The following is a 20,027-nucleotide window of genomic DNA, read 5'->3' on the forward strand; positions in this document are numbered from 1 at the left end:
TGAGAGAACGTACTATAAGCTGTGTGTTAAGACACTCGTGCGAATGTTCAAATGTGTGTGAAATCCTAAGGGACCAAATTACTGAGGTCCTCGGTCCCTAGACTTACACATTACTTAACCAAATTATACTAACTTATGCTAAGACCAACACATACACCCATGCCCGAGGGAGGACTCGAACCTCTGGCGGGAGGGGCCGCGCAATCCGTGGCATGGCGCGTCAAACCACGCGGCCCATCGTGCAAGGGCACGGTTCGTGGTCCGAATTCGTCGCCGTCCCTGGTGTAGAACATTTTGATTAGTCTTTCTGTTTCTGCAGTTTTTTACGACACGATTGCGAATCAGAGCACAACAGTATTTTCGCCATTATGAATTTCTGAATAAATGAAAGAAACTTTGAAGCTGTCAAGGTGTAGACGCTTGTTGCAGCAGGTGGTGGGCAAGCAGTAAATTGGAGCTTGTGTCTTGTGAACATTCCAAATTTTCAGCGATTTCTTGCGTGCACAGGGGGATTTTGCGCAATCTGATCGTCGTAAATAGAAAAAAAAACGTGGCTGGATGTTCCGGACTCTAGCACACAACTTCGCACAGTTCTTCTGCTAGACTCACTTGCTGTCACAAAGTCGCCAACAAATATTTTCGGGAATGCTGAGTACCTCTGAAAGCATGGATTTGACACAGCAAAGTAGCCATAGGCCTGGCGTAATTAAGTTTAAGCAATTTTTAAAGTGATTAACTTTGGTGCGGAACAAGAGGAATTGTAATGCAATCGACTGCTGGAAAATGCCATGTAATCGAGATGTGATTTGATAGCTGCTAGTGTGGGAATTCTGAACAAGTGATGACCGAATGAGATACTTATTCTTAAAGCTGGGAAATACGTAGATACGAAAAAAAGTAAAATAAAAACAAATCATCGCTGGGTGATCTCCACTGAAAGTCAATATTGTTTTCATAACGTTGAGCCGAGTCATCACGATAGTCTAGAAGTACTGCAGTAGTGTTCATTACAGTATTCTTATCGGGACGTTGTTATTTAGGTACTGTTGTGTCGCCCGAATAAATTTAATGCTTAAATCTGAATTAATACTATCCGATCTGGTGGCTAATGTTATCAGTTTTAAAAAGAATTGAAGATGTCAGCATTAAGTTTGTTTATGCAGCTTCTTACAGTTACACGTTGTCATTCATTCTCTCCTATTTGCCACAGACAAATTTTGTCAGTGTTGTTTGTGAGGACACTGACACAATATAGATAAACGATTCTTGCCTACCAGCTTCTCTGAAGATAAGCTGTTGGGCAGTAGCGGTATAATATTGACTGCATCAGGAAGAAAAACACCAATGGGAGACGTACCGTAGCAGAAAACTTGCATTAGATGCTAGTATTAACGATTTAATTACTGTAAGAACAAAATTAAAATACGTTACTTTTGCTAATTTTAGTCATGAAAAACACAAAACTTAAAACAGCATTGACAGAAACTGTATTATGTTCACAGACGATTAACACTTTTGTGTCTAGAAGCAATAAAATTAGAAAATGCCAGTACGAGGTAGATTTGGCCCATTGGTTGGGGCAATAGACGAAGGAACAAGCAGCGCCCGTTTTCTGGTACGTTGATAGGTTTATTTCCATTGAAATTCAGTAATTATTCCTCTAATTTTGTCTTGGATTTTCGTGGAGTCCTTTCTCCATTATCTATGAGTGTGTGCCTATTTGTGACTTAGAAGTCTTATTGCCATTGTTCCCCAGATTCCTTCCAAATAAAGGTACTTCTTATGTATTGTTTTAATGTTTAGCCTGAAAAACTGAGCAGTAAGTCTGAAGTGTGAAGACTTCTGCAGAACTGAAGCTTATAAACTAATGTACATTCATGTCCTGCCTTATAAAGTCAGTTCTTGGTTCTCATGTAACAGCCAAGAGCTATAACCAATTCTGATATATCACAATACCCTTAAAAAGGACTATTTTCTTTACGTTAATAGTTGCTTTTAGCTGTGGTAAATATCTTGTTCCATATATACTTTGAGAACTAGTCCCGTGTTTGTGAATGCATTAATAGGATACTTAAGTATAATCTTACAACACAGTTTTTTTAGTAACACTGAAGTGATTGTTTCTCATGAAGTAACAATAAAATATTGTAGGTCTGATAAGTGTCTGTATTAAATTTCATTCAAGCAGTAATGCGAATATGTGTGATTTTAGTTAGGCTTTTCATAACCAAACAATGGTACAAAACATTTTTGACTGTTGTATATGTCTATTTTGTGCAATGTCTTGGTTGATGTTCCAAATGACAGTATGGCAGGTAACTGAAATGGAAATATACTAAAGTCAACAGCATTAGTTTGCATGAAAGTGAACGATAGATATTTCTTTAAGATCACACTGTGAGGGAGCTTCACTAGTTTTGAGCAGGAAATGCTGGATAATATTTTTCAATTAACAGAAAATTTTTGTAAATGTGGTTAAAATATTCAGTGAGAATCCAAAATAAGTGATACTCCTATGTCAAAAATGTTAAAATGTAGAATAACTTTGTCAGAATACCTGGTAAACATTAGATAGTGGGCCACCCCCTTTCCTGTATTTTTCGTAGTTTGTCTGGTACCTAATATAGTTGTTTTAAATTTACCTATCGGCTATAAATTTTATAGCAAAAAATGTAATAAATGTGGTGCATGCACTACAGAGCATTCCATTTTCAAAACTTTTATTTTGGAGTTACATATGTTGGATTTGCCAACTCTCAACCAAAATTCCTTCCAACTTAAACAAGGCCTAAGGCTAAGTGCCTGGAAAGTTTTGTCTGTTTCATAAATTAAACAAACAAGCTAACAAGTAGTTTGCTGTTTGTTCACTGAAAAATATGGTAGTGACGTAGATGGCAACTGTTACTTACGTGAAAGTGATAAGCAAAAAAACATTTTGAGGAAAAAAAAGTTTCCCAGGTGTATTTGTTAAAGCAAGGAGAATTATGGTGGTACTAATGTTTTCTGTTGAAGCACAGTACATTTAATGAAAAGTTTACAATTTGGACTAGAAAGATATTTCCAGAATGAAAGATGTTAACTGAACCATTTCTTTCTCCAAGGACACTCCACAGAACATACATTCAGTTTTGCAGCAGAATTGTGTTGAAAGACTTTGTACAAATGGATTGTACAGTAATAGTAATAACTATCGATGTTCCAAGGAAGGAGATAAACAGTTATTAAAGGAAACAACCAACTCTCACTCGTAAAGGTTTCATGTGGCCATCGTTGATTTCATTTGTATGTCAAGAAAATTAGTTCTGCAAAAAAGTCTTATTCACACAATACTCAGTAGTGCAGAAGCTGAGAGAATAATATCAACAGTTGCAAACTGAAGGTTGAATTATTCAGGTTTTTTTTTCCAAGTATTCATTAACCAATTGAAGTAGTGGTAATTTTAGCACTATTTTAAATGGCATGCTATTGAAGTACGAACAGTTACTGGCATTGGTCCCAGTGGTGTTGGAAAGGAGCTAAACTTAGAAAAACTCAACAAAGTCATGGGGCCCATTGTACTTGCACTGTAATACTATTAATGAGATTTACATGTGACTTACCTCTACTGATTAAACATTAAATATTACTTATTGTGTGGCAGAAGATTGCCTTACAGGGTGTTTGTTGGTCGTGGCCATAATGAAATTCAGTGAGTGATCATGAATTATTTGTGTGCCAATCAAGTGTGGTTCCTAAAGGGAGAAGAAAGTTAATTCTAACTCCAAAAATGTTGTATCCAGCAGTCAATGTAATAAACAATACTGATAATATAAAGATTCAACAGAATTCTTAAGAAGTCTTTTTACCTACAAGGAACTTCTATGTCCATCTGTGCAAGACATGTCAACACAGCCTCTTCAGCTGCGGTTTGGAACCTTAAGGGGTAGGGGAAGAAATTTGGAGGTATGGCTTCATTAACACACAGTTGTATGCGGTGTACTCACATTTTGGAAACAACATGTAAAATATAACTCTGCCCAAAACAGCGCTGCAGTCTAATGTGTTAGTGGAAGAGCATCAGTTGGAAAAGCTGTTTTTATTTTTTTTATTTAAAAAAATTTTCTTTTTTTAGTTCTGTTCACTCCCTCTTCTATGTACGTCTCTTGAACCCACGTCTTTTTTGAAAAGCTATTTCTTTAAAGGTCTTCAATTATTAATATAAAACTACTGTAATTTAATCTCATTTTAAAGGCATTAATGATGATCAGAGCAAAATCACTTTCTTGCTGGCCGAAATACTTCCCATGCTTTATTAGTACATGGTAGCTTGTGGTCGTATCTGCTGTTTTTCTTTTAAAGTTTGATTTCTTTGTGCCACATGAGATGTTATGTGCATGGTGCATGGCGAACAGAAATGCATACTAGAAAACAGTTAACATTAGCTCCAGAGGCATTGTTAACCATTTCATTATGTGTTTCTGTGTGACACACACCAATCCTCTACAGGTAAAAGGCATAACAATAGGCCCTATTAGTTTTCTGTGAATGAAATGAATGCTGTAGCTAGTTTGAGTCATAAGTATTATCCTTAACGTTCATTAAAAACTAATGTGTTTGTCATTGTACACATGCATTTTCAAGGGGTCATGAATTTAAATAAAGAGGTAATGGAAAAGTCATGAATTTGATCCTCTGAAAATCTGTAGAAATCCTGCCTTAGTAACTAGAAAAGAATCAGTAGCATCACCACCTCTGTGGTTTGTGCCATTTGTGATATCTTCTACATCTACATCCATACTCCGCAAGCCACCTGATGGTGTGTGGCGGAGGGTACATTCAGTACCTCTATCGGTTCTCCCTCTATTCCAGTCTCGTATTGTTCGTGGAAAGGATTGTCAGTATGCCTCTGTGTGGGCTCTAATCTCTCTGATTTTTCCTCATGGTCTCTTTGCGAGATATACGTAGGAGGGAGCAATATACTGCTTGACTCCTCGGTGAAGATATGTTCTCGAAACTTCAACAAAAGCCCATACGGAGCTACTGAGTGTCTCTCCTGCAGAGTCTTCCACTGGAGTTTATCTATGATCTGCGTAACGCTTTCTCGATTACTAAATGATCCTGTAACGAAGCTCGCTGCTCTCCATTGGATCTTCTCTCTCTCTTCTATCAACCCTATCTGGTACGGATCCCACACTGCTGAGCAGTATTCAAGCAGTGGGCGAACAAGCGTACTGTAACCTACTTTCTTTGTTTTTGGATTGCATTTCCTTAGGATTCATCCAATGAATCTCAGTCTGGCATCTGCTTTACCGACAATTAATTTTATATGGTTATTCCATTTTAAATCACTTCTGTTGCATACTCCCAGATAATTTATGGAATTAACTGCTTACAGCTGTTGACCTGCTATATTGTAGCTAAATGATAGGGATCTTTCTTTCAATGTATTCGCAGCACATTACATTTGTCTACATTTAGATTCAATTGCCATTCCCTGCGTCAATTTGCTGCAGATCCTCCTGCATTTCAGTACAATTTTCCATTGTTACAACCTCTCGATATACCACAGCATCATCCACAAAAAGCCACAGTGAACTTCTGGTGTCATCCACAAGGTCATTTATGTATATTGTGAATAGCAACGGTCCTACGACACTCCCCTGCAGCACACCTGAAATCACTCTTACTTTGGAAGACTTCTCTCCATTGAGAATGACATGCTGCGTACTGTTATCTAGGAACTCTTCAATCCAATCACATAATTGGTCTGATAGCCCATATGCTCTTACTTTGTTTGACTGTGGGGAACTGTATCGAATGCCTTGCGGAAGTCAAGAAACACGGCATCTACCTGTTAACCCGTGTCTATGGCCCTCTGAGTCTCGTGGACGAATAGCGTAAGCTGGGTTTCACACGGTCGTCTTTTTCGAAACCCATTCTGATTCCTACGGGGTAGATTTCTAGTCTCCAGAAAAGTCATTATACTCGAATTAATACGTGTTCCAAAATTCTACAACTGATAGACGTTAGAGATATGGGTCTATAGTTCTGTACATCTGTTCAACGTCCCTTCTTGTAAACAGGGATGACCTGTGCTCTTTTCCAATCCTTTGGAACGCTACACTCTTCTAGAGACCTACGGTACACCGCTGCAAGAAGAGGGGCAAGTTCCTTCGCATACTGCGTGTAAAATGGAACTGGTATCCCATCAGGTCCAGCGGCCTTTCCTCTTTTGAGCGATTTTAATTGTTTCTCTATCCCTCCGTCGTTTATTTTGATATCTATCATTTTGTCATCTGTGCGACAATCTAGAGAAGGGACTACAGTGCAGCCTTCCTCTGTGAAACAGCTTTGGAAAAAGACGTTTAGTATTTCGGCCTTTAGTCTGTCATCCTCTGTTCCAGTACCATTTTGGTCACAGTGTGTCTGGACATTTTGTTTTGATCCACCCACCGCTTTGACATAAGACCAAAATTTCTTAGGATTTTCTGCCAAGTCAGTACATAGAACTTTACTTTCGAATTCATTGAACGCCTGTCGCATAGCCCTCCTCACACTACATTTCGCTTCACGTAATTTTTGTTTGTCTGCAAGGCTTTGGCTATGTTTATGTTTGCTGTGAAGTTCCCTTTGCTTGTGCAGCAGTTTTCTAACTCAGTTGTTACGGTGGCTCTTTTCCATCTCTTTGGATCTTGCTTGGCACATACTCATCTAACGCATATTGTACGATGGTTTTGAACTTTGTCCACTGATCCTCAACACTATCTGTACTTGAGACAAAGCTTTTGTGTTGAGCTGTCAGGTACTCTGAAATCTGCTTTTTGTCACTTCTGCTAAGCAGAAAAATCCTCCTACTTTTTTAATATTTCTATTTATCGATGCAGTAACCACTTTATGATCGCTGATTCCCTGTTCTACATTAACTGTTTAAAATAGTTCGGGTCTGTTTGTCAGCAGAAGGTCTAATATGTTATCGCCACGAGTCTGTTCTCTGTTTAAATGCTCAAGATTGTATTCAGATAAAGAACTTAAAAATATTTCACTGGATTCTTTGTCCCTGCCACCCGCTATGAATATTTGAGTCTCGCAGTCTATATCTGGCAAATTAAAATCTCCACCCAGAACTATAACATGGTTAGGAAATCTACTCAAAATATTTTCCAAATTATCCTTCAGGTGCTCAGCCACAACAGCTGCTGAGCCAGGGGGCCTATAGAGACATCCAGTTACCATGTCTGAGCCTGCTTTAACATTTTGGATCTCCTTCAATTTCCTTCGATACTATTGCACTTCTTATCACTATAAACACGCCTCCCCCTTAACTGTCCAGCCTGTCTCTGCAGTATGCATTCCAATCTGAGTTTAGAATTTCATTACTGCTTACATCTGGTTTCAGCCAACTTTCTGTCCCTAGTACTATGTGGGCATTGTGACCGTTTATTAATGAGAGCAGTTCTGGGGTCTTTCTATAAATGCTCCTGCAGTTTACTATTAGCACATTAATATTGTTATTTCCTGTTGCATTTTGCCTACTCCTATCTTGCCGCGTCTCATGAGGCGTCTTGTCGGGCCTAGGGAGGGAATTCTCTAACCTAAAAAACCCACATGTGCACTCCACACGTACTCCGCTACCCTTGTTGCTGCTTCCTGCCTGTAGTGCACGCATCACCTATTCAGGGGGACCCTACAGTTCTCCACCCAATAGCGGAGGTCGAGAAATTTGCACCCCAGATTGCCGCAGAATCGTCTGAGCCTCTGGTTTAAGCCTTCCACTCGGCTCCAAACCAGAGGACTGTGATCAGTTCTGGGGACAATACTACAAGTAGTTAGTTCAGACTCCACCCCGTGAGCGAGGCTTTCCACCTTCACCAACTCCGCCAACTGCCTGTATGAACTGAGGATGACCTCTCTGAACCCAGACGGCAGAAGTCATTGGTGCAGACATAAGCAACAATTTGCAGTAAGGTGCACCCAGTGCTCTCTATTGCCACCAGAAGGGCCTCCTCCACATCTCGGATGAGACACCCCCCCCCCCCCCCCCCCCCCCGGCAAGCAGACAGAGTGAACGATGGCCTTCTTCTCCGACCTTTCCACTATTTCCCAAAGGGGCTCCATCACCCGCCTAACGTTGGAGCTCCCAATCTCACAGGCAGAGCGGGGGATGCCACATGGCCAGCTTGTAACTATCACTTGTATGTTGTACAATTGTATCTGTTGCCAAACCTAAGAACAGATGGCTTCTACCATATTAGGCATGAATGATGACATTTTTTCAGTATAACAAGCACAAAACCTTGGTCTCAAAACTGAACCCTAGTAAGCTACATTTGTCCTTAATCACAATGACTGTTGATCAGTGAACACTTCTGCAAAGCAGGTCTTCCCAAACTCTCTGAAGTTACCCAGTTACACTATCAAGAAACAATAGTAGATCTCGCAATAATCCTGGATGAGCATGTAATCTGGGAAGAAAAAACTGCATGCAGGTAATATTTCTTTCCTGTCTATATGCAGCTGAGACATAAAAAAAGCCCCATCTAAAATAAGACCAAATTTTGCCCCATCATTATTCTCGCTGAATCTCTACTGCTACAGTGTAGTTCAACACCACATAAATAGGAAAAACTTCAGATGGCTTGATTGAGCCCTGTGTGCTTGTGTGAGGTAATGTGACATTTGATTGTTTGAACATATCAGTTCTCCATTTGCTCATTTCAGGTGTATAAATGTAGTACACTTCTGCAACCAGATAGGCGATGTGATTTACACACACATTCTGTTTTTAGTCTGTGGTGTCCTCAACACCTTTCCTAAATGTCAAATACTTATCATTATTTATTAACTGTAATATTAGATCTGGTACAACCAGCATCTTTGCTCTACTTCTGTAAAACTAATTTTCTCTCCATTTCCTTCATTCCAGCCATGTCTCAGAGCAACAGACTACCTGGTAACCTGCACTTGTTCCAAATACACACTGCATTCAAGAAGAGAGTAGGCCTAAAGCTTTTCCTGTTATCATCCATGTAGTTTCCCCATCAGTATATCCAACCTATTGTCTTGAGCAGCAGCGAACCAGTATTTATATCAGATTAACAACATGCTTCTACTTATCTATTCCCCTATGTATTCCTGCCCCCCTCATTGTCCTTTCTCTCTCTTCTGCTAACTTTACGCTATCCCTTGCTCTTACTCAAACCAGATAAGTTCTTTTCATTCTTTATGCCCTTATTTGCACTTGTCAAGAATGTTGTTTTTTCAGACTGTACTCAATACAACTGTTGTTGTTGTTGTTGTTCTGGTTGTCCTGGTTGTCCTGGTGGTGGAAGATTCTTCCTTGTAAGATGAAGGAATAGGCTGAAGACTTAAATCTTGTTAGGAAAAATAAATGCGTAAATAAATATTTGAAGAGGTGGCAGGAGAAAACACACATAAAAGTATGTGAATGTGCAAGCTTTCGGAGACAGTAGCTAAAGGAAAAGGGCTGGTAAGGTTTAGGGTTTCTAAACCTCTGCATCCACATACATATTCCACAAGCCACTGTATGATGGCAGAGGGTACCTAGCACATCAACTAACCATTTCCTTTCCCATTCCACTCATAAATAGAGTGCGGGAAAAATGACTGTCTTATTTGTCTCCACATGAGTTCTGATTTCTCTTATCTCCATTGTTCTTATGCAAATTGTACATTGGTGCAGTACAATCATTCTGATGTCAGCTTCAAATGCTGGTTCTTTGAATTTTCTTAACATTGTCCTTCAAAAAGAATGTTTGACTTCCCTCCAGGGATTTACATTTGAGTTCCTGAAGCACCTCTATAATCCTTGCATGTTGATCGAACCTATCAGTAAAATATCTTGTGGCCCGCACCTGAGTTGCTTTGATACCTTCCTTTTATCCGACCTAGTGTGGATCCCAAACATATGAACAGTAATCAAGAATTAGTCACATTAGTGTTGTATGTGCTGTCTGCTTTATATATTCTCCCAGTAAAGTGAAGTTGGCCATTCACCTTACGTACAACAGTCCTTACAGAATCATTCCATATCATATCGCTTTGCAGCATTATGCCTAGATATTTAATTGACACATTTGCATCAACAAACACACTATTAATATTGTAATAGAACATTGTGAAATTGTTTTTCCTACTAATCTGCATTAACTTACATTTTTGTATGTTTAGAGCTAGCTGCCAATCATCACACAAACTAAAATTTTGTCTAAGCCACCTTATATACTCCTACAATCACTCAGCTATGACAGCTCCCTGTACACCCCACCATTATCAGCACACAGTCACAGATTGCAGCTCACACTGTCCATTAGATCATTTATGTATATGGAGAAGAGGAGTGGTCTTATTACAATTCACTGGGGCACTCCTGATGATACTCTTGCATTGGATGAACACCACTGAGTGCAATGAACTGGTCTCTATTACTTAAAAAAAGTCTTTGAGCCCGTCACACTTCTGGGAACAATATGCAGTATAAATGTAAAATTGAATTGTTCCATATCATAGTGAGAGATCACAATAATGATCCAAAGAACTGAGCAGCTAACTTTCAGTTTTTAAGATGACTTTTAAAGAAAGTATGAGAAATTACCCTTATTTCTTAGGTACAAATGTTTTGCAGCAGGATACTGTAACTATAACAAATGCCTTAGCAAGATCAAGAAAAAACTCTTTTAGCTTGACACCCCTTGTTAACAAGATTAAGAGAAAAATGTGGGAAGTTGTGTATTGCATAAACTGCATTTCTTTTTTTTTCTTTTTTTGAGTTAAACTGAGCAGATGTCAGAGCTCTTGTTCAGTTTCAAATTGAACATTTGTTTTGATGTTTTTCGGGTCTGTACAGTGTAGGAGAATATTTATACAGTAATTTATGGAAAAATATATACCTGTTGCTGTTGAAGACAAAAGGAGAAAATATATTGTTTGTCTTTCAAGATATTATTGTTGCCCACTCAGTGCTGTCTTGAAAGTATTTTAGATTGGCTTGAGTAGATTAGATGTCAAGTTATGGAAAAGAAACTCTGAGCAGAGTCAGGATGTTGTAACAAATAGATTAACATGTTCTTATGTTGAAAGTTAAAGGCATTTAAGATCCTTGCCATAAATAACATGCTTTTATTGCACCTGAGTCCTGTGTCTTGAATATAGTGACAACAGGAAAATATGGAATCTGTTGAGCAGATGTCTTGCGTAGATTGATTCTGTTTGATGTGGCAGCAGTAATCATAATCACTCACTCAATGATTGAAGTGTAGATAGGCGTGCGTGTGTGCCCCCCCCCCCCCCCCCCTCCCCCACATGGGTTTCTCTCTCTCTCTCTCTCTCTCTCTCTCTCTCTCTCTCTCTCTCTCTCTCTCTCTCTGTTTCATAAAAGAAGTTCACTGTCCAGAAGCTTACCTTTAGGTTCAGTCTTGTTGACACCCTAGTCCACCACTCAGTGACTCAGCTATACATCTTTGCTCCTTACATTATTTGTTTCCACCCGTGACTACAGTATTGTATTCACACAAAATGAGTTAAATTTGAGGACTCTGAAAATCAGATGTATATAATTGGTTTTTTATTGGCAAAAGATTTACTTTTTTTCTCAATTATAATTTCTTGGTTATGTCCTAGTATGAGTTTTTTGTATACAGGTGTTTTCTGCGCGGACTGCAGAAGTTCTAACGTATCACCAGATCCGTATAGCACAAGACTGCCCTCGTGAGGGATGGGTTGAACAAGATCCAGTAGCAATTTTATCTGCTGTGAAGGAATGTATAAATGAGACTGTAGAGAATCTGAAAAAGCTGGACATTGATCCTGCCGACATTGTGGCCATTGGAATAACAAATCAGAGGGAGACAACCATAGTATGGGACCCAAAAACTGGAAAGCCTTTGTACAATGCAATAGGTAAGTTTAAAAACATGTATCATTTTAATGCGTGCCAATTTTGAAGTTGGATGAGAGACAATGCAATTCCTAATCTCTCACCTTTTTATAAACTACATCAGTCTTTGCATTATCTATGGCGGGTGCTCAGAAAGAAATGCACCACATTTTTTTGTCTCAGCTGAAAACAATGCTATGAAAGAAAAACATTATGTGTGTATTATTTGAAGTTTCCTGAGTGAGCACGCTGATTGTTTGTTGTTTCCGACAGATAGAGTAGTGGCAGGATGGTTTCAAAATGGCATCTGTAGTTAATGTACATTATAGGCAACATGCTGTCATTGAATTTCTCACTGCAGAGAAAGAAACTGTGGGGAACATTCACAAACACTTATGCAAAGTATAGAAGCATCTGTTGCCAACAGAAGTACAGTTAATCTTTCTGGGCAATCCTCCTAAAAATAACCATAAGCACCTACAATTAGTTACACTTTCTTTCTGAACTCGGGCATCTCATTGCGTCTTCGATGAACTATTTTGATGGAGGCTTGTTAATCTACTTTCTACCATCTGCAGTATTTTGCTATGTTATCAGGCGCACAGCAGTGTAATTGTTTGAGAAATGTTTTAATAAGTTTTTCATGATTTGTTTCATGATGTTATGAACTTCCTATATGACTGATAGTGTGTTGTTTGGTAATATACTTCTCCATGCCGGAACTTGTTTGGTGTAATGCATACAGCATCACATGAGCCTGATAGAGGTCTTTCTTTTCCATTTCATTGAGTTTATTAACAATCTTTGCAATCAAACATATCGGTAACTTTCAGCCATAACTGCTTATTATGAGCATAAGTCTTTGATTTATTTTTTGTAACAAATAAGATTAACTATCAATAAAGGCTATGGATATAAAAATAAAGAAATTATATACATAAAGAAATCAGAAAGCGTATAACGTGCCAATAATTATAAATTACTGTGGTACATCACTACTGATCGGTACTGATTTTTCAGACTGCAAGTGTTTTGAAATGCTGGGCACTGCCTCTGTTACAAATCAATGAAGAATATATTGTTGTTGTTGTGGTCCTCAGTCCACAGATTGGTTTGATGCAGCCCTCAATGCTACTCTATCCTATGCAAGCTTCTTCATCTCCAAGTAACTACTGCAACCTCCGTCCTTCTGAATCTGCTTAGTGTATTCGTCTCTTGGTCTCCCTCTATGATTTGTAGCCTACGAAATGGGTAGTCCCGTGATGCCACTGAACATGTCCTTCCAACTGATCCCTTCTTCTAATCAAGTTGTGCCACAAACTCCTCTTGTCCCCAGTTCTATTCAGTATCTCCTCATTAGTTATGTGATCTACCCATCTAATCTTCAGCATTCTTCTGTAGCACCATATTTTGAAAGCTTCTATTCTCTTCTTGTCTAAACTTGTTATCATCCACGTTCCAATTCCATACTTAGCTACACTCCATACAAATGCTTTCAGAAGTGACTTTCTGACACTTAAATCTATACTCGATGTTAACAAATGTCTAGTCTTCAGAAATGCTTTCCTTGACATTGCCTGTCTACATTTTATATCCTCTCTATTTCGATCATCCTCAGTTATTTTGCTCCCTAAATAGCAAAACTCATTTACTACTTTTGAATGTCACATTTCCTAATCTGGTTCCTTCAGCATCACCTGATTTAATTCCACTACATTCCATTATCCTCATTTTGCTTTTGTTGATGTCCATCTGATATCCTCCTTTCAAGACACTGTCCATTATGTTCAACTGATCTTCCAGGTCCTTTGCTGCCTGTGACAGAATTACAATGTCATCGGCAAACTGCAAAGTTTGTATTTCTGCTCCATGGATTTTAATACCTACTCGAATTTTTTCTTTTGTTTCCTTTACTGCCTGCTCAATATACAGATTGAATAACATCGGGGATAGGCTACAACCCTGTCTCACTCCCTTCCCAACCACTGCCTCCCTTTCATGACACTCGTCTATTATAACTGCCGTTACTGTAAGTAGCCTTTCGCTCCCTGTATTTTACCTCCGACAGCTTCAGAATTTGAAACAGAATATTCCAATCAATAATGTCAAAAGCCTTCTCTTAAGTTTCCAAATCCTAGAAATGTAGGTTTGCATTTCCTTAATCTATCTTGTAAGGTAAGTCGTAGGGTCAGTATTGCCTCATGTGTTCCAACGTTTCTAAGGAACCTAAACTGATCCTCCCTGAGCTTGGCTTCTACCAGTTTTTCCATTTGTCTCTAAAGAATTCTTGTTAGTATTTTGCGGCTGCGACTTCTACCAGTTTTTCCATTCGTATGTTAACAATTCTTGTTAGTATTTTGCGGCCGTGACTTATTAAACTGATATTTCAGTAATTTTCACACCTGTCAACACCTGCTTGCTTTGGGATTAGAATTATTATATTCTTCTTGAAGTTTGAGGGTATTTCACCTGTGTCATACACTTGCTCACCTAAGGCTATCAGTAGTTCTAATGGAATGTTGTCTACTTCCGGGGCCCTGTTTCGACTTAGGTCTTCAGTGCTCTGTCAAATTCTTCACGCAGTATCATATCTCCCATTTCATCTTCATCTACGTCCTCTTCCATTTCTGTAATATCGCCCTCAAGTACGTAGCCCTTGTATAGACCCTCTATGTACTCCTTCCACCTTTCTGCTTTCCCTTCTTTGCATAGAACAGGTTTTCCATTTGAGGTTTTGATATTCATACAAGTGGTTCTCTTTTCTCCAAAGATCTCTCTTAATTTTCCTGTAGGCAGTGTCTATCTTACCCCTAGTGATACATCCTTACATTTGTCCTCTAGCCATCTGTGCTTAGCCATTTTGCACTTCCTGTCGATCTCATTTTTGAGACATTTGTATTCCTTTTTGCCTACTTCAGCTGCTGCATTTTTATATTTTCTCCTTTCATCAGTTAAATTCAAAATCTCTTCCATTACCCATGGATTTCTACTAGCCCTCATCTTTTTACCCACTAGATCCTCTGCTGCCTTTAATATTTCATCCCTCAAAGCTACCCATTCTTTTTCTACTGTATTTCTTTCCCCCATTCTTCTCAATTGTTCTGTAATGCTCTCTCTGAAACTCTCTACAACCTCTGGTTCTTTCAGTTTATCCAGATCCCATCTCTTTAAATTACCACCTTTTCACAGTTTCTTCAGTTTTAATCTGCAGTTCATAACCGATATATTGTGATCAGAGTTTACATCTGCCCATGAAAATTTCTTACAATTTAAAACCTGGTTCCTAAATCTCTCTTACCATTATATTGCATTTAGCAATCCTCACCATGTAATCCCTATTAGCAAAGAAACTGATTTCTTTTCTAAACCTGAGTACTGTATATTAATTACAGGCCCACACCACTTTCCAGTCCTATCTTCACCACTGAGGGGGTGTACAAACTGGAATCAGAATCAGAATGCCGAATTCATCCAGTTTTCAGATTTGAAGTTCTACATACAAATTACGAAGCCACGAGTGGATGTGTGAAATTCTTGTGTAGGGCTGTCTGGCTCTGTGCTGCGATGCAATAGACGAGGGGTTAGTGCAGTCATTTCGGGCTGCATGCCACAGTCTACCTTGGGCTGTTGCCACTGATTCTGTATGACGCCATCCAACCTCTCAGCCTCCTCTTGTCACTTTTACACAAGGCTGTGGTGCGGGTACTATGACCCACCCTAGTGTAGGAAACAATGTGCTGCTGTTTGACACTGCCATGTTGTTTCATCTATCAGCAAGTATAAGTCACCAACTTTGCTTTTAGGGAGATGATGCCACCTGGGCCAATACTGCCAGAGATATCACCAATAGCTGCCACCAAAGACTTTTTGGTTGTTTGTTTGATGCTTGTAGTTCAAAGGGATGTCCACCAGTAGGCCATAGGGCTAGCTGGAAATGGATCCAGAAATGCAAGCAAAGCTGGAGCAACTCACAGTGGAGAATGAAGATCTGCGAAGGCATCTGAATGAGGCATTAATGAATGTGACACCACGAAGCAGCACTGTGTCTGGTGTTAGCCTTGCTTCCCCATATCCTGGGTCCCCATGGCTGGTACCATACTGCTTGGTAATTGATGTTACAATGGGTTTTTAGGTTCCCACTTACTCAGGTAAACCAGGCAAAAAGTCTAGGCTTTCATACGGAATTTAATGGAGGCAGAGAAAATTTCGGCATGGGGTTATGAATTGTTGGTAGGAGTTGCTGGAGGCATGTGCTTATGTTAATTCTGTGGAAAGACTGCAATATACCAGCACATTTGATATTGTTGCAAAAGGGCTAATTGGTAGATGCAGAGATAAGCATATTACCTGCTGTAGAGAAAAACTTTCCATCCTGAATCAAAATTCTGGAGATGATTTGGAGCATTTTTCTAACCGAAAGAGAACAGTATCATGCTGTATGTATGCAACGTGGGACAATGATGAAGAGAATGAGCTACCACTCAGCAAAGCAGATGCTCACCTTGTATATGTATTTGTTTATGAGATTGACCCAGACATAAGTGCTGAGGTGAAGTGTGCTTTGCCAAGTACAACTTGCATTTCTGCGTGAGGAGTCCTGGCAGTTCATCCGCTGTTCCACCCGGGTAAACCCAGTAGATGTGCATTCATTGCCGAAGTGCACAGCACTTGTTGCAGACGGCTGGGCTACAAGGCTCCTGAGTGTTTAGCATTGGCATGTTCCTATTATTGAAAGATTGAACAAGAGAGAGCAAATTGTCCATGTCTACAAGTTTCTTGACTAAGCAAATAGGCTGCTGAGTGCTCAAAGGAAAGCAAATCTGGGAAAAACCAATGGGAGTAATCCTGCCACTGCTCCCTGCTGCCCTTCTGCAAAGTGAATCCAATAAGACAGGACTTGTTCAGGTGGCAAAGGTAATTTTGCTAGGTAAAATCAGTGGTAGATAGTCTGTCCTTATCATTGATACAGGTGCACAACTATGGTTTTTTTTTTTTTTTTTGTTAAATCTACAAGTGGTCAAGAACAAAACTACCACATTATAGACTTAGTGGATTGGGAAAAAGGGTAATCTGTCCAATACATTTGCAAAACAAATATAAAGAAGAAAGTACCAGTTCACAAAAGAAATGGTTTGGAAATGTGACCGTGTTTTTGATACTATTTTAGGCAACAATTTCCAGTGTTCTCCTCATGAAAGCTTTCCTCAGACATGATAACTAATTGTAGTTTATATGCTTTACAGTGCAAATATGTAATAACTAAACTAACTTGTCAGGCACTCAAAACACTTTACCTTATAGTTTTATGCGAGACTGCACATCTGTTTCACTGCTTACATTAACGGAACTCACCGGATAAGGTTAGTGGTAAACTGTTAGCTGGAACATGGTGTAGGGCCCCAGACAGAAAATATGCCAGACTGCCACCTTCAGGTTGCGATGTTTGGTTGTCATCATCTGCTTTGATCTGCAACTGCCAAGTCGCAATGTCTCATTGTCACCATCTGCAGCCCGCTTTTTAGCAGGCCTATCGCTTGTCTCTTATCAAAGTTGTCAATGGTTGCAGGCTACGGCTATACGGCTACGAAGTAAATTATTGAAATATTTCCCCATTAAACTCACTACTCTGTTTTATCAGGATTTGACTGGATTGGAAAAAAATTGCAATCACTCATTGTTGTAAAAATGGGTTATTCTTATGGTTATCAGTCTAAAATGTTTTATTTATATATATAATCACTGAAATTCACACCAGAACTCATTTATCTCAGATTGCATTAGCTTTCTCAAGAAAATGAACCAAACTCCAAAATTCTTCTGTGATTTGTTTGGAATTGCGTGCATGTACAGCATATGAACTGTCGTTAAATTATCTTCTTAAAGTAGAATTATGTTTCCTACTCTGAAAATAAGTATATAGTGAAATTGACTTTCAACTCAGAACACATTTATTTCTATGGTAGTACGAAAGACTGAATGCCATCAGTGGAAAACCTGACTGACTACATGATTACATTTCTACTAGAGATATACAGATTTTCATTTTTTCATTTAATTACAATTGTATAAGTTAGTGTCCAAGAAAAATCTGTGGTTAGCAACAGTCACTGCTAGGATTTTCTTGCTTCAGATGTGGCAGTGGGCAAATACATCACCTGTGGCTGCCGCAATGTGGATTCTACCTTCAGTGTGTTAAATCACTTTTGGTCTTGACACACAACAGAATAAACAATCAATCATGTAATAAACAATTATGCAAGACAAAAACAGAATATTAAATTTCAAATCAACTGACTTGACATGCCTTAATTGTAATTACTTCAGTTTTTCACCTGTATTTGCTCGGGGCAGTAAGAGCATTGCTGTGACAGTGTCCTATTTTCTCTTACACCACAGTTGACAATTTCCTTTTTCCTTGTCCATTACAAAGATTTTTTTTAAAGTGAAGCAAATTATTGTGATATATGTTTATTGTTGTTGTTTTCAGTATTACTTTTCATTATGGTGTTATATAATTCCGGGTGTACAGTGATTCTCTTTTTCTTTCTAATAAGACATTGGTATTTTATAACACTGAAAATTGTGTCTTTACAACATCAGTCGAATTGCATAGAAATTACAGAAGTGAAAACAAAATGATGAAAAAAATCAATTTCAGGAATGTGATTCTTGAAGTTTTCCCGGCATACTTCTGCTTCTATGAGATTTTGGGACTGTAACCAGATCATGCTGACTTTTGCTTCAATATTTCGGCTGGCAACCATCCAGCCACTTTCAGGTGAGCACTCACCACTGGAGGCTGCTAGTTCTCAGTATCAGCTTTATAGCAAACATTGGCACGGAGGTGCAAGCACATTGGCAGCTGTCACAGGAATATATCGAAATCTGCAGCCTCTTCAAATATTTTCCCATTTGTTGCACTCAGGTGTATGGTGAAACTGCATGTCCTCCCTCTATGGGAATGCACCCTTGCATCACTAAAAACAAATACCAGATGTCGCCAATGTGTCATGAAAGAAATTCTCTCTCTCAGAAGAAATTAATGAGATCACAGAGTCACAAATTTTGTCCAGATGGAAGATGCCGCCACCATTTATATGATCTTGTGCTAGGTGTATGTCCACAGATTCTTTAATTACTGAATCCCTAAAGGATCTCACCAGAGCCAAGATTTTTATGGCAGAATACTCCATGGAGCACCATGTTTAATACGGTGCTCAACTATGTCTAGCTTAGTGGACCGTGAAAATGCGAGTGTGGCGTTCATTGTCAATGCACCTTTCATGTACTGTGTGTATCATATGGATTGTGTAAGGTTTGCCACACTGGCAAGGAGTTGTGTATATTTGCAGAAGGCCAGAATTTACAAACTTCCTTGCCATTGTTGGAAAGCTTACATAGGTCAGACAATACGCACAGTACATGAAAGGTGCATTGAAGGTGGGTGCCACACTCACCATTTCCAGTCCAGTAAGTTGGTTGCAGCTGAACATTGTATTACCACAGGACACTCTATGGATTATTTGACCACAAAAATCTTGGCCCTGGAAAATCCTTTAGGGATTCAGTAATTAAAGAATATGAGGAAATACGACTAGCACAAGCTCATATAAATCATGATGGCAGCTTCCATCTGGACAAGGCTTGGGACCCAGTGATCTCCTTAATTTCTTCTGAGACAAAACATTAAATTCATAAGGACATGTCTGGTGACATCTGACATTTGTTTCAAGTGACATGAGCGTGCATTCTAACAGAGGGTGGACTTTTAGTTTTACCAATGTGTATTTCCCTGTGTCCCACAAATTGTAGATGGCGTGGATTTCAATAGAGGATGCTCCTGCGATGGCTGCCAATGCGTATGTGTCTCTGTCCAAATTTTTTCTATAAAGCTGACATCGGGAATTAGCAGTCTACAGTGACGGTCACTCACCTGAAGATGGCTGGACGGTTGCCAGCCGAAATGTTGTCGCAAGAAGTCAACGTGATCTGTCTGCAATCCCAAAACCTCATAAAATTTCAACAATGTGTTGATTTTCAGCATTATCTTTTCAGATTGATGTTGGTTCAGAAGCTGAATCTATTGTCAGTAATGTAACTCTTCATGTTGCAATGTTTCCATGTTGGTTGTTACTCTCATAGTTTGGATTTTATC

General features: G+C 39.1%; 1 protein-coding gene across 3 annotated transcripts in view; it reads left to right on the forward strand.

Moving 5' to 3' along the window:
• The first annotated feature begins 575 nt into the window (after positions 1–575).
• LOC126365905 (glycerol kinase-like) overlaps positions 576–20,027 on the forward strand; it is a 145,526-nt gene continuing 126,074 nt past the window's right edge. The window contains exons 1-4 of one of the 3 annotated variants that reach the window (XM_050008626.1): positions 627–1,040; positions 1,211–1,405; positions 1,503–1,615; positions 11,637–11,895. In XM_050008626.1, coding sequence (XP_049864583.1) covers positions 1,544–1,615; positions 11,637–11,895 — 331 coding nt within the window. In that variant the 5' untranslated portion in view covers positions 627–1,040; positions 1,211–1,405; positions 1,503–1,543. Of the gene's footprint in view, positions 1,406–1,502; positions 1,616–11,636; positions 11,896–20,027 lie in introns of all 3 variants that reach the window. The other 2 variants (XM_050008627.1, XM_050008625.1) reach the window with 2 other exon arrangements.

The sequence above is a fragment of the Schistocerca gregaria genome, chromosome 4, assembly GCF_023897955.1.
Source record: "Schistocerca gregaria isolate iqSchGreg1 chromosome 4, iqSchGreg1.2, whole genome shotgun sequence".
Taxonomy (NCBI): domain Eukaryota; kingdom Metazoa; phylum Arthropoda; class Insecta; order Orthoptera; family Acrididae; genus Schistocerca; species Schistocerca gregaria.